Below are 14364 nucleotides of genomic sequence, written 5' to 3'. Positions count from 1 at the left end.
CGCTGGCAGTTCGGACCATAATGAAGCTTGACTCCTTCACCGTAGAGTCCTTGCGCGTACGCTGCTGGTGGCCATTTTCTTCAAAGTTTTCTCCTGAGAGACTCTTTTTTTGCTTTTTGACACGTTTTCTTGCTAGCGTAGCGCTTCAATACGGCTGCAGGGCTCTTGCAGGTTATCTCCTTAGATGTGGTGCAGTGCCACTGTGGCCCACTGAAAGCCGAGTCTCCCCATAACATCGTGTTCATAAGAGCCCTTCTGACATCTGTTTATCTGTTTACCTCCAGATAATTTTGCAACGAGCGACATGGCTGCCTCGGCAAGATTACTTGTGTCATCTGTCACAGACGGTCAGCTTTTTCGGCAATTATATTGGCAGCAGTTACTATTTTCATTTGTAGCACCTTAGGCATGTTTATCATAAATGTTGTCGCCTTTGGTGCCATCACAGATTAGTCCTTTGCATCTGTCGTGACAACCAAACACATGTTTTGGGCCATTTATGAGGTCACCCGCAAGCTGACGTGTAAGTTCGACTTTCTGTGCATGCTGGCTCTTGTGCAGTACCCTGTACATCTCTAAGAATGTTTGCATAATGTTTTATGGCCTTCCGTGCACCATTCTTTAGCCGCTTAATCCTAGGGCCACTTAGGAAGGCCGAACTACCCTTTGTTTCTTTGGCTATGCCATAGAGACGACTCGTGTAACATTTCACCACATGGTTTGCACATTCCCTCTTCTTCACATAGCGACCGTACTCCACTTTCGTGAGTATCTGATGTAAAACGGATGAATCCCCGTCCCCTATGAATGTTCGGTATTCCACACCATGCATTTCCATGCTTCTCTGGAAGCCTTCAACGATAATATCGGACTCCATTGCCCCTGAGCTTTGGTTCCAATTCTTGTAGCACACATGGTCTTTCTTGCCCTTTCCCGTCCTAGAATAGTGCTCACAGGTACTGCATAACTTGTTTCGAACTCCTAGGTAGAGGAGCTTCTTTGTGCGCTCTCCTATAATCACAGCGACACCAGAGTTTGCGGAATACCTGTGTCCATGACTGCGATGTGACCACCCACCATCGACAATCACTGTAATATAAGGGGTTATGCCATCCTCACAAAAAGCCCCCGCTTCTTCCGCGAGTCTTTTTTCTTCCTTTCCGGCTTTTACCATTTGGTCCAGAAGGACTGTTTTCCAGCACTGCAACAAAATAAAAATGACGGCAAATTACAACGCCGACATTGTTTTCACAATAGCGATGCCACGCTTTGTAGCTACATCAGTGCATGAGTGAGTTCATAAGCAGGACGTTTGCCGCCTCAACTGTAATCCTGACATCTCACAGTAAATCGTTTGATTGTATGCCATGAATTGTTGCAGGGAAATAAGTTCTCATCACGCCGTAATTCCGTTCAAAACGCTTTCCTTGGTGCCACTGCAGCGTCACGCGAATTTTACTGAAAATAAATCGCAGTACATGCTCTATCATCCTCAGAAAAAGAAAATAAATATTTATCATCTTACCTTTCCCAGGGACTCCTCCCGGCGTAGAAAAGCCCCTTTGCTCATAGCAGGAACTTCCATGACTGCCATTGCTTCCTCGAACTGCGAGTGGCCCGATCCGATACTCATGAAAGCCCAAACAGCAGCATCGTTGACTCCCAGTTTTGTTTTGTCAGTCAGTGACGTTGGTTCTGTGACAGGGTCAGTCGTCAACTTTCTGATTTTCTTACATTCATTGCAGGCAAACGTAAGCTCCGACCAGAGCCCCACCCTGCGTTCTTTCACGAGTACAAAGCGTCCAATCAGCTTAGGGCAGCTGTGGTCGTCGAGACTACGAACAGCGTTCACGAAATGGGTCAGTGACACAACTCTCCTTCCGGGAATGATTGGCTCCTCTGGCTGAGTTGTGACGCTAGATTCCAGACTCAGGTCCGGCAGAGACTCCTCCTCGATGACGAAATTGTCCCAGTATTCAGCCGTTGCGCCATCATCTCTTGCAGAACCACTGTCGTCCAAGCACGGCGTACAGGCGGCGCTATGCTGTTGCTCTCTGCTGCTCTCCGGCGAATTTGCCTTCCTGGAAAATTTAGAAAAGAGTACATTGCTTTCTCTGTGCATAGGCATGCAGCTGGATCTCAACACAGTTCATCAAAACATTTAGAAGGCATCGTAGCAAATGCGCACTTCGTTGAAGCTGTGCGTGATCGTGTTGTCGATATAAAGTGCAGGCACTCAAAGAGTAATTCGGAAAGCGCCGAACAGGCAGCCATTCGCGGCGGGCAAATACAGCGATGGTTTTTGCCTGCGCGGTGTTTCTAGCAAGCCTTGCTCCCAAGTGCATCTAGAATGGCGTTGTCTAGCTTACAGCAGAATGATACCATAAGGCGCCTCTTAGAGCTGCAACAATAAGTACGCGCTGTTATGCGATACTTCCATGGTTTCTATATGTGCTCGGTTCTTGTCATCCATCGGGGCCCTGATGTGATTGATCACAGCTGCATCAGACAAAAACGCCGGGCTTTGCCACCGCTGCTCACAGTTCCGCACTGTAAATATACTGACCAATCAGGCATGTGCAATCAGAAAGATAAACGGAGCCCAGCGTTACAAAAATAAAAGGCGCCCAATCAGACGAACGCGCAAGCAGGAGCGTTGTGACGTACACACAGTGTGCTGCAGGGCCCGATTCGCACAGACCTCTTGTCACAGCGCTATGAAGCACCTACCCTTAGCCTTTCGGTATACAAGGCAGCGCCAATACAGATGCACTAGGCAGTGAGGCTTTCTATGGCGACCACGTATCCGCAGAGCATACTCTCTTAGAAAAAAGGTCGGCATATTCACTAACTAAATACTAACCGTTTACTTGTCACAAAATACACTAGCCTCTTAGTAAGTGAGGGCAGTAAAGTGCAGGTTAGTGAAACTTGCTACGTAGTTAGTGAGTGAATATTACTAGCTCGAAAGGCTAGTCCATTACTAAGTTGTTAGTGACCGCGCTTTATCTCTACTACATTTAGCCAATTAGAGGTTTATGCCTATTTTGTTTATATGTGCGTGTGCATTGCCATATCAAGATGATTCTATTACAAAAGTACCTAAAGGATTAAAAAAAACGAAGTGGCATTGTTCTGGTACATTAACTAATGGCCGCTAATTACTTCATATAATTACCATGGTAAGTACACATCACAGCAACATACATAGAGGCATGAATTGATCACGAATGAGAACACACACGCAAGCGCACACACAGAACAGCAAGACTTTTACGTATCCGATATCTACTCTAGCAGCGGCTTGAAGACTATATATGCTCCTACTTTGGGATAGCACACCGTGTACTGGTTAGCAACCATAAAATTTAGAAGAATAATTCATGTTTTCTACACACTATCGTGTGCCCTTATATTTACTTATATGCGTGCCATCACGTAGCACGAAACTTTAATTCCAAGGTAATCAATAAAATTAAAGTGTGTTTAATTTTGCTAAAGACCGTCACGATTACGGCAAAGTATACTGCGCATCTACGAAAGATCTGGCAACCCGGATCAAGTAAACTTTCTGGTTAGTGAAGGCAGCACTTTACGACCTTTACTAACTGCTATCTAGTAAACAGATTTCGCGAAGGTAGTAAAATACGCTCGAAACTGGTAAATGCAAGCATTTACTAACCATTTACTAACTTTTTTTCTAAGAGTGTAACACTCTTTTTCCACCGGCGCGCATCGTCTGCGAGCGACTGCGTGTCCGGCGTTCTGTACAGATACCTAAAAGCGCTGTAGCTGCGAAGTACGGGGTAGCTTTGGACAGTTTCATTCAGCAGAAGCCGCAAAAAAAAAAAAAGTAATGTCGAGCTCGTCTTTATATATATATAGTCGTAAAAACTAGCATGTCAACATGAAGTGGAAGTAGAGAAATGTAACTGGCAACGTAAAGCTGCATGGTCATAGAAAGAATGTCGCCCACAACGTGGAATTTTGCCTTTTGCTTCCCTCCTTTCTTTATGGGGCCCGGATTGCGTCTGAGGCACAATAATATCTCGCTACCATCAGGACAATATGCTTCTATAACGTTTTTTGTGGCTGTAGTTACATATATCGACTGTGCGCTTTTATTCTAAAACAAACAGTAATAGAAATGGTCTTACCTTGAGTGGTGTGAAAATGCAGCTGCTGCCCGTGCTCGGCAAGTTGCGATGGTGGCTCTCTTCCTCTTGCGTGAAGCTCTATCCTTACGATTTGCCATGACTCATGTCAAACTCGCAAGGCTCTTGTGCTGGAGGTACTCTCACAAGCACCCACACTCTGTTGGAATTTGTTGAGGCTCTCCCGACTGCGCTGGTTTCCTCGCGCTTCCAGGCAGGCGGTCGCAAACCTCGTCCTCAAGAGCTGCTGTTGCAGGGAACCGGACTGAGGAGCCGATGAAGCGTACAAGTGGTTTATTTAGATTTGTACAGTTTTACCGATCGTTCTCGAATGTCCTTCTCATGCATTCGTTTGCTTCTTTTACGTCCTTCGCAGTCCCTAGATGTCAGACCTAGGGAAACAGGGGACGACGTTTCCATCCAATCAGGTGATGAATCCTGCGGGTCACTTAGCTGGCACCGCCCCCAGCACACGTGCACACATAACCCAAACACGCGTATTGTTCTCGTAACGATGTCGCATCGGGGAAAACATTCCTTCAGCATGCGGGGTGTAATGAGTTCCTCGTTGCGCTCCTCGGGCCGACCACCCATGCTGTCGAACGGCGGCCGCAGGCCAGGCAAAAGCAATGGTATGTGTCGGGCCAGCTGGCACTGATTGGAGCGTAGACGGCCTAACAGTCGGAGACGCACAGTGCGGTGGTCCGAGGTCCGTCTTCGGCGGAAACTCGGCGTCGCGGCCTTTCCTGGGGCACAAAGGCGCCATGTGTCGCATTTCCGCTCCGGCACCAGCGACAATGGTGTTGTTGCGAGTAATTGCAACCATGCACCTCCTGATGCATGAGAAACAGCCAGGCGTCTTCCTTATCGTCGCAATGTTGGGCGGCTGCCTTTATTCCGCCCCGGCGCCCGTGGCAAAGGGTGGCTCGCCGATCGCAACAACTCTTAGAAAAAAAGTTCGACATATTCACTATCTAAATACTAACCGTTTACTTGCCACAAAATATCAAGATGATTCTATTACAAAAGTACCTAAAGGATTAAAAAAACGAAGTGGCATTGTCCTCAATGGCCGCTAATTACTTCATGTACCATAGTAAGTACACTTCACAGCAACATACATAGAGGCATGAATTGATCACGAATGAGAACACACACGCAAGCGCACACACAGAATAGTAAGGCTTTTACGTAGCCGATATCTACTCTAGCAGCGGCTTGAAGACTACTTATGCTCCTATTTTGGGTTAGCACACCGTGTATTAGTTGGCAATCATAGAATTTAGAAAAATAATTGATGTTTTCTACACATTATCATGTGCCCTTATATTTGCTTATATGCGTGCCATCACGTAGCACGAAAGTTTAATTCCAAGGTAATCAATAAAATTAAAGTTTGTTTAAATTTTGCTAAAGACCGTCACGATTACAGCAAAGTATACTGCGCATCTACGAAAGATCTGGCAACGTGGGTGAAATTTTCTGGTTAGTGAAGGCAGCACTTTACGACATTTACTAACTGCTGTCTAGTAAACATATTTCGCGAAGGTAGTAAAATACGCTCGAAACTAGTGAATGCAACAATTTACTAACTTTTTTTTCTAAGAGTGCACACACGGTGTTCTAGTGTTTATGGTGCTCGGTTCTTGACTCTAAAGTCGCTGGTTCTTGACTCTAAAGGCGCGCGCTCGACAAGCTCAAAAGAAGCACTCTACGCGAGCAGTGGACACCAGAGGATGCGAATGAAATGCGTTCCGTTCTCTAGTCTAGTGTATCCCGTTACTAAGCACAGACTGTCGGCTTTCGTGCTGCAGCACGCATTTTATTACCTATTCTCATCCTCGCTCAATTCCCCCCCCCCCCCCCCCATGCTGCCTCTCAGCTTCAGGCTAGCACAGTGGATGTTATGCTCCATCTCCCGTACTCGTGTGGTAGAGACTACTCCAGTCTTGGTGGTGTTGCCTCGTGCATCGTGCACCCCTTCTTCCCAGGGAAGGATTGGTTAGCCTACAGACTTTCGGGAAACCCTTGTCTCCCCCCCCCCCCCCCCCTAACTCAATTAGAGTGCGTTGCCGTGGGAAACAGTACCGCGTTCCAGCTGCGTTTACACGAATGCGACAGAATGTAGCGGATAGCACATCACCTTTCCTAGAGCCTCCTAGAGCCTTTCCTAGAGCACCTCAATATGCGCCGCAGTTTACATGGAGCGCATGAACCCTCCCGAGAAGTCCTCGCTTTCTGCCCCCGCAGTTGTCGTGTAGTATCGGAGAGGTGCACTCGAAGCCGACACGACGGGGGGCTGGCGTTCCCCTTCAATTGTGTAAGGTGGTCCATGAGTCGACTTACCCCTCGAAATCCACACCTGCCTGGCGTATTTGTGCGATGCGCCTTCCCAGCGCATTACACCGCAGCGACCATGTAGTAAGACTTGTTGCTAGCCGAGTTCGTTGATGTCAGAGGGATACATGCGCCAAGCCGTGTCTCAAGCACGGGAGACAAAAATTACCACCTTTTTCTCCTTCATGAACCACTATATAAATTTAGAGATACATATTAGCGCGAACAAAGAAACAAAGACTACAGAAAGAAGTGGGAGGAAACAGAAAGGTTTCAGCGCCTGACCTTTCTGCTCCCTCCCACGTCCTTCTCGAGTGTTTATTTTTTGCTTTGCGCTAACATGAATCCCTTATAGCGAAAGAGGCACGCCCGGAGTTCGCACGACGGGAGGCCACCGTTACTCTCCTCGTGATTTACGGCCTGTGATTTGACCGGGACTCGCAAGACCACCCTTGTCTGACGTATTAGTGCAATGCGCCTTTCTAGCGAATTGCCATGGCTTACATGAACGCGATGCGCATCTGTCGCTTTCGTGTAAACATGTTTTATGCACAACGATACCCACTATACTTTTTATAAACTTATCGTTTTCAAAAACTCTTCTCTTCTTGTCTGGCTACTATAGGTGCAAGTCCCAGTTCGGCTACGTCGGCTCGTCAGCCTTACGATTCACGCAACGAGTTTACGACCCTCTATCCTCAGACATCGCAAGTTCTCAGCACGGCAGACTTTCCAAAGACGTTGAATTGTTAGCCCCTAACGTTTCTCCTTCAGGCAAAAGCGGCGGCAGATAAAGCACGAGCTGAGCAAAGAAAACAGAGAGGAGGTGTTTGATCGCGTTTCACGAGCACAACAGCATGCACTGCGCAGATATCGAGGAATAGCTGTTGATTTCAGCCGCCAGTGCAGCAACACAAGCATAAAGGCACGCGCCTAAGATTCCCGGCCGGAGGCTATCAATTGGATATCAGGTGTCACTGTCTTCCGACGGCAAAGCTGTGTTGTGTGAAAAAATGTCATACTTCGGGTGCCTGCTCACCACATCAGCAATGGACGCGAATTCCCGCTACAGCAAGAATTGGTGCGTAGTCACCGATATGGGCTGCGCACAAGAATATACAGCAGCGAACGAACCGGGGCCCCAAGCGTATCACGCATGTATGCTACCTGCCGTTTGTAAAACCTTGCCTGAGGAGGTTTACTGAAGAAATAAAAAACTTAGGAGGCCTACTATTTAGGGCCGAAACATACAAATCCAAGTGCCAGAAAATATGTAGACCATCCGGAAAATCCCAATGAATATGTGCCCGCACATGCCACAGGGTGACCGCAAATACGGCCGAAGCTTACCACTAAGGCTTTTTATGTAAACTTTATTTGTGATTCTAGCAAACAGGTATACAAATTTAGGTGTGAAGTTTGCGATACTGGGCCGACAGAAACCGCGTTCCACACCACAAAGTTCAATCATTCATAGCAAGAGCAATGAATCAGAGAAATACGCAAAGTGAGCTCGCAGTTCCTAGGCTGTAACCTCAGGCTGTCTAAAGGTGCGCGTGATAGAAGCGGGGGCGGAGGCAGGCAGGGGCGTAGCCAGAAATTTTTTTCGGGGGGGGGGGGGGGGGGTTCAACCATACTTTATGTATGTTCGTGCGTGCGTTTGTATGTGTGCGTGCCTATATACGCAAGCAAAACCGAAAAATTTAGGGGGGGGGTTGAACCCCCCCCCCCCTTGGCTACGCCCCTGGACGCAGGGTAGCGGGGGCGGAGGCAGAGTCCTTGGAGCTAGCTTGATGTAATTGTGAGGAACGCCGCCATGGGGTACTCCCACGGCAATATATACGCGGGTGTTCGTGGATTGCGTTGCCATAGAAATGCGCCTGTCGTAGGCGGAAATCGGACCCACGTCCTGAAGCGAAACAGTCCGATGCATAACTTGCCAAAGTATATGATACACGGCGAATCGGAGCGAGCGTATCCTGCCAAGTTTCCGCTTGTAGCCTAATCTAGCAAGTACAGAGCACAGCAAGCGCAGTTGAACGTGATGGGTTACTTTCGCGACACGCACTCCTACCGTGCCGTACACTCACAGGATAGATCGAATAAAAAGGGCGTCTGTTTGTCCCGCAAGAATAATCGTCATCTGGCTTGCTTGCGTTTCCTTTCTTGAAAACTCGGCGCTGGCCACTTTTCTATCAGGAATGCTGTCACGCTGATAACGCACGCGCCGTTCGTGACTAGAAAGTGCCGGGCGCGCAGCGATAATGCAAGGAAAGGCAGGCACAATAAATGACGATTATTGTTGTGGGACAAAAAGAGTCCTGTTTTACTCGATCTATTCTGTGAGTGTAGTTTTGCCCGGGGTAAATGCTGCGACGCATAAAGGAAAGGTAGCCGGTACAAAAGAAATTCGAGTGACCTACATTTTGTAGAAGTGGAGGTATACATCTATTGTTAATTTAGTTAGTTTAACTGTGCGGTGTTTAGTTTGTTAGCAATGGCAGAAAGGAACACACAGCAAGTACAAAACAGTTGTCGTGTGCCTCATCTCGCATTTATGATGTTTATTGCTGCGGATTCATACGAACAAGCCCAGCAAACCACACTTCTCAAAAACTACATTTTCTGTTAAAAAAAGGAAAAAAAAAGGAAAACTGAGGTGCTATTCAAAACATCGCCCACGCAGATCTACTCAGTTCCCTCGCATCGCACGCGCACTGTCCGCTTTTCTGCTTTCTTTTGTCCGTCGTTGCACACCCCTCGTTTTTTCGTGGTCGCCTGAGTGGGGCCACAAACACACGCACACACACGAGGGGGACATTCCGAGGGTAAGGCTTTTCTTTTCACTTGACGACCCTCACCCCATACCCTCAGAGGACTTCACAGTTCACACCAGCTTTCACGCTCTCCCGCGCAGCCTTCAGGAGGGCAGACAAAAGAGAAGACTTACAGATGCTGGGGCATGGTTTGAAGTTAGAAAAGACATTCTCCCTTGAGGTAATGTGTTTTCGAGCGCCACAGTCGGGGAGACGGGGAGCTTTCCAATTCAGCGCTTTCGTGTTGTCTGTCTAGGTGGCGCTAGAGGAAGATTTTTGTTGTAGTGATAGGAATAATGCAGATTTCTCAGTGTTCCTGCAGCATTTTTGTGTGATTAGTGTGTATAATTATATAAAGAGACCGTAACTGTAATATTTTAAGCTATGCGTGTTGAGATCTCAGCGCAGTTTGAAGATTACTCCGCTTTTGTTGACGTTTTCAGCATGAAAAATTAAGACAGTTTACGAGCTTCGTATCGCATTTCTGCTTGCCTTATTGAAAAACGCTACGTCGAGGAAATAGATCGGGGACTCTAGTTTCTTTACGTGCAAATTCGGCCATGGAACTTCAGTAGCTTTCCACCAATATGGGCCACGGTAGGTCCCTATATTGAGAATATTGCCCACTTTAGATGAATATAATTTAAAAAGTAACAGGTGCACATCGATGAAATTGCGCATTAAGACGGAGAATCTTATCCTCTACATACGCCCCGAAAATGAACTTTCTCTAGCGAATAGTTACTGGACAATCTGCTGCGGAAGTTACTAAATTTGGCTGTTTTCAAAAGCTCAGCAACAAAAAAGTAGAAGTCCAACATCAATTTGCTACGTTGAGGAAATAGGTAAATATGTCTTGAATGTGCTGCGCAAAGAACAGTGCTGTAACTGTAGCAGATTTTTCAAAAAATGGTCACTGCTGAGGCACAGTCGGCCAAAACCGTGTAACTTGCGCTTATTCTTGGCTATCCATCCCCAAATACTAATAGTTGACCTGTTTTTAATAAATATATTTGAAATGTACAAAGATCAAGCTTTTCAATGATATATAAGTCAACTATATGAAACACGGAGAACAGCCGCCGCGTCAGCTGGAAAAGTGACAAAACCGACGTGTTCGTGCCGCCGGAGTGAGACCGCCGCCTTAACACTCGCCACAAAGATAAAAATGGCGGCCTCGCGTGTGTACTTAAGCCAGGTGTTGGCTCGGCTACTAACGGCTACAATACTGTCTAGGTAGCGCTAGTTTTGCGACACTTTTCTCGATGAAAAATGGCGCGTTTTTCAAAATCCTCGAATCTAAGCCGAGCCCCCACTTTGGCACATCGTTTTTTCGAAAAAACCATCGGCTTAGATTCGAATAAATACGGTAGTTGACGCCACAAGGTGCTCGCCGACGGCAAATGTGCGCGTAGGTGACTACACGCAGCAGCGTCGACAGAAAAACCACAGCGACAGGAGGAACATGCTACACACAACAAAGTGCCTGAGAGTCAACTCCGCCACGCATGCCACTGGGTAGTTTTCACTAAGCGCCAGTAGCGCCAGAACTTCCTAGCGAATACAAGCAGCAGGCTCGGGGCACAGCACCACATTTTTGTGGGGTCACGCATATCGACATCAGTCCAGAGGAGATTATATGGCGGCACCATGTGAGCGTTCATTAGAAAGGTGCATAGAATAAATACGCTTGGGCGCGTGTGTGTGTTCTGCGAACGCATTATTTTCTTCGTATTCCTGGTGATGCTTGGAAAATCATGTAGTCAACTCAACCTTTTTTCCCCACTAAAGCTGACGTGGGCATCAAAATTCTTGCTTTTGAAGCTGTTTTGGAGCAGTTCGGCGGAATTTTTGCGATTTTTATGCTTTTTGGAGCAGCTTGGTGCAGGAAAACGGAATTGTATCAAAAATGCGCAATATGCGCAGCTGTGTCACCCCTGCTGAACACTCAAGAAACTGTTCACAAGCATCGACATATTTGCAGAATGCAAATTGAACGAGGACAGATGAGAGGACACAACACAATACACAGTCAACACAGGCATCTGTCCTCGTTCATTTTGCTTCGCGCAAAATGTCGATGCTAAATCACCAACAAGCCCAAGCTACCTTTCAATGACGTTCACAGGCAATTCAGAGGAAGAAAAATGGTACTGAGCATGGCCTACTACATCAATGAATCTTCTTAGAATAGCGTTTTAGAATAGCAGTATTTTGTCATACACCAACCATGTATTGGCCCTATCATGTTGATTACATCATGGGAAAAGTTTGCAAAATGTTGGGCTTCTTGCGATGGTACACCAAGCTCTTTCCAATACAAGCACATGATCTGTTTAGAAAATATACGTAAGGTCTATTCTGAAATATAGTAGCACAGTTTAGAATCCTCCAACTAACATTCACAGGAACAAAATTGAGATAGTGTGAAATCTTGGAGCCTGACACTTTCTAGGTAACAAGAGCAGCTCAGCATGGCTGCCAGTATTGAAATGGGAGCTGCTTCGAAAGAAGCAACCCTAGCTAATCATAATGAAGAAACTTGGTGCAACATAGCATTCTCAAGTTGACACAACTTGACGAGTTACCAACTAGCCCAACTGCAAGTTCTAATAAACCCTAGCTAACATCCACAGCTACCCTACCTCTCCATAAGAAGAGCAATATAATTGAGAAAGGCATCAGACTGGCATCAGAAGTTGCGCTCGTTGCCTTATGTCCTGTACTTTTTTCGTTTGTGCTGTTTGTGTTCACTAAGCGCACCTTGGAAGATGCATCAGACTGAGACTCTCCAATGCTGTTCACCGCATGCCTAGACATATTCAAACGACTAGAATGAGAAAAAGAAAAGACAATATCTGAACAACCTAAGATTTGCAGATAACATAGTGCTCTTCAGCAATGACGGTGACAAATTGCAAAATATGATTAGTGACTTAAACTGCTGAAGACAAGGGTAATGACTGAAGGGCCTGGCAAAAGAAAAGGAGTTTGTGATTGGTAGCTGACCCCTGGACAAGAGCATATATACCTAAGTCAATTGCTAACAGAGGAGCCCACTCATGAAAAGAAACTTCATTGAAGAATAAGGCAATCTTCTGCTGTCTCTAAAATGTAAAGTACACAGTCGCTGCATACTTACACTTGTAAAATATGTGGCTGAAACATGGAGAATAACAAAGAAACTAGAGAAAAAGTTAAGGACCACACAGCGTGCAATAGAGCGGAAAATGGTAGGCGTAACATCAAGAGATCGGAAGGCCGTAGAATGGGTCAGGGAAAAAACATGGGTGGCTGATAGTGAGCGAAAGAAGTGGACATCGGCTGGCCTCATGGTGTGTAGGACAGGCAAACGGTGGTCAGTTAGAACAACGAAGCGGACAAGGGAAGAGAAAAGAAGCCGAGGATGGCAGCGAGTTAGATGAAGTGATGAAATTAAGAAGTTTGCAGGGATAAAATGTAACCAGCTTGCATAGGACAGGGTAAACGGGGCATCACTGGGAGAGGCCCTGCAGTGGACATAAAATAAGGCTGATGACGTAGACGCAGCGTGCGATCAGCAACCAACATTTTTAATGAAAAATTGGGCACACAGAAAGCACCGTATCATTTGCTCTGCCTGTGAAAGACGGCATCATGAAAATGTGTCAGCAGAGTTTCTTGTGCTTCTTGAAAGTGGCCCACACCGTCTTGAGTTCAGTGGGTGACAGCTGAGCCCTACTGTAGGGCCGACTAACGCCATCCGGACAGCTGTAGCTGCACGACCAGTTGCGGGGCTCATGAATGCGCTGTAGTGAGAGTGCAGCCAACCAGATGCCCATGGAGACGTCTTCACCCTGATAGCAATGCAAGTAGTCCTTGTTCCTGGCCAGCCAGTAGACTATGTCTCTTGACAGCACATATGCTGCACCACATGCAAATGCAGGGTAGATGGGTGCACTGCAAGAGCAGCAAAGGTGCCTCATTTTCAGCCACACTACCTTGCCTCTATGTCACTTACCTGTATGTGTGCTCACCCCACTTGCCATAGCGGATCACTGGCCAATTCTCCCTGAAGTTGCTCCACCAAATGTTTTGCTGCTGCTGCTTGGGCACACTATTCCGTAGCCCTTCCAAGTCCACCAGGGAGTCATCGTCAGCCTTTACAAGGAAGTCAAATTCAATTGAACGTTGCAGCAGGAAGTCAAAGAAATAGAGCAGCTTGCGTGGCAATTACGGTACACATCTGTGATGGCACCAGGGCAATGTCTCGATACCTGCAGAGCCAGAATAATTGTTTTACCATAGAAGGCTGCATTAATAAAAGCTGGGTTGTTGCATAAATGTGCCCCCCTAAATTTGCTTTACTGAATTTGCTTAACTTGCTACTAATCTCTTTTATGTAAAAATGTTCCAAAAGCCGGGTGAGTTCATGATTCTAAAAGATTTACTCCGACTTAGCACAACAAAAATATAAGAAAATTACATAGACGTTTCGCCACCTCTGCGAGGTGGCATCCTCAGTATAGATCTATTCCACCACCCCTACGTCACATAAATGCGGCTGCGCTGTTGTTCGGTGTTTAGTTTCGTGCAGCAGGCAATAGCCACTGTGCCCATCACAGCTGCTGCTGTGTTTTCGCTGGTGCGTGCACTGTTTGTCGTCGTACAAAGAAGAAAAAGGTGTACCGATGAGCAGTGTCACGGTTATTTGTGCAGGAAGGCACAAGAAAGATGAAATATGTTTTTTCCTTTTTTTATGTAGCTCTTTACGAAGACTGTTGCAAGAATTTAGCCGCAGCTGTAAAATGCCAAAACTTGTCTCAGACGCCGGCTCATCGGGTATTGTTTTGGGGTGGCTTACCCAGCAGAAACAGATTAACTTTGTCAAGCATTTGTGATTGTAAGTGTGCCCACACCGCATTTTTTGGTATAAGGCCCGTATTCTGAAACGCTCCTTACCTCAGACCGCTTCCTTACCTTACGTGAGGAGCTCTTCATGCCTCCTTATCTTAAGGGGCTCCTTCAGGGAGCCAGCGTATTCTGAAAGCTTCCTTCAACCTTCCTTTCCTAAGGTC

General features: G+C 46.6%; 2 protein-coding genes across 2 annotated transcripts; both read right to left on the bottom strand.

Annotated features, from left to right (window-relative positions):
- Positions 1–461: 461 nt before the first annotated feature.
- On the bottom strand, positions 462–4272 carry LOC119378118 (uncharacterized). Its single transcript, XM_037647361.2, has 3 exons — positions 4158–4272; positions 1526–2081; positions 462–1201 (listed from the first exon to the last, which is right to left on the bottom strand). Exons 1-3 carry the CDS (start codon positions 4253–4255, stop codon positions 506–508), a joined length of 1350 nt encoding a protein of 449 aa, XP_037503289.1. The 5' UTR covers positions 4256–4272; the 3' UTR covers positions 462–505.
- An 8578-nt stretch (positions 4273–12850) lies between these two features.
- On the bottom strand, positions 12851–13519 carry LOC119378119 (UDP-GalNAc:beta-1,3-N-acetylgalactosaminyltransferase 2-like; the record flags this gene model as incomplete). The annotated part of the gene is made up of 2 exons (XM_037647362.2): positions 12851–13246; positions 13308–13519. Coding segments are annotated over 2 exons (504 nt in total), but the record flags the coding sequence as incomplete, so codon positions are not given.
- Positions 13520–14364: the final 845 nt, after the last annotated feature.

Source organism: Rhipicephalus sanguineus, unplaced genomic scaffold (genome assembly GCF_013339695.2).
Source record: "Rhipicephalus sanguineus isolate Rsan-2018 unplaced genomic scaffold, BIME_Rsan_1.4 Seq6972, whole genome shotgun sequence".
Lineage (NCBI taxonomy): Eukaryota > Metazoa > Arthropoda > Arachnida > Ixodida > Ixodidae > Rhipicephalus > Rhipicephalus sanguineus.
Note: the sequence above shows the minus strand (reverse complement) of the source record. Positions and strands in the feature narration are given on the sequence as shown.

What these genes read in the sequence shown, in the direction of transcription:
- LOC119378118 (XM_037647361.2), bottom strand. Translation starts at nt 4,255, where the DNA reads ATGGCAAATCGTAAGGATAGAGCTTCACGCAAGAGGAAGAGAGCCACC. An exon ending in GCATTTTCACACCACTCAAG is followed by an intron (nt 2,082 to 4,157) that starts GTAAGACCATTT and finishes TAAATTTTCCAG; the next exon opens with GAAGGCAAATTCGCCGGAGA. An exon ending in GGGAGGAGTCCCTGGGAAAG is followed by an intron (nt 1,202 to 1,525) that starts GTAAGATGATAA and finishes ATTTTGTTGCAG; the next exon opens with TGCTGGAAAACAGTCCTTCT.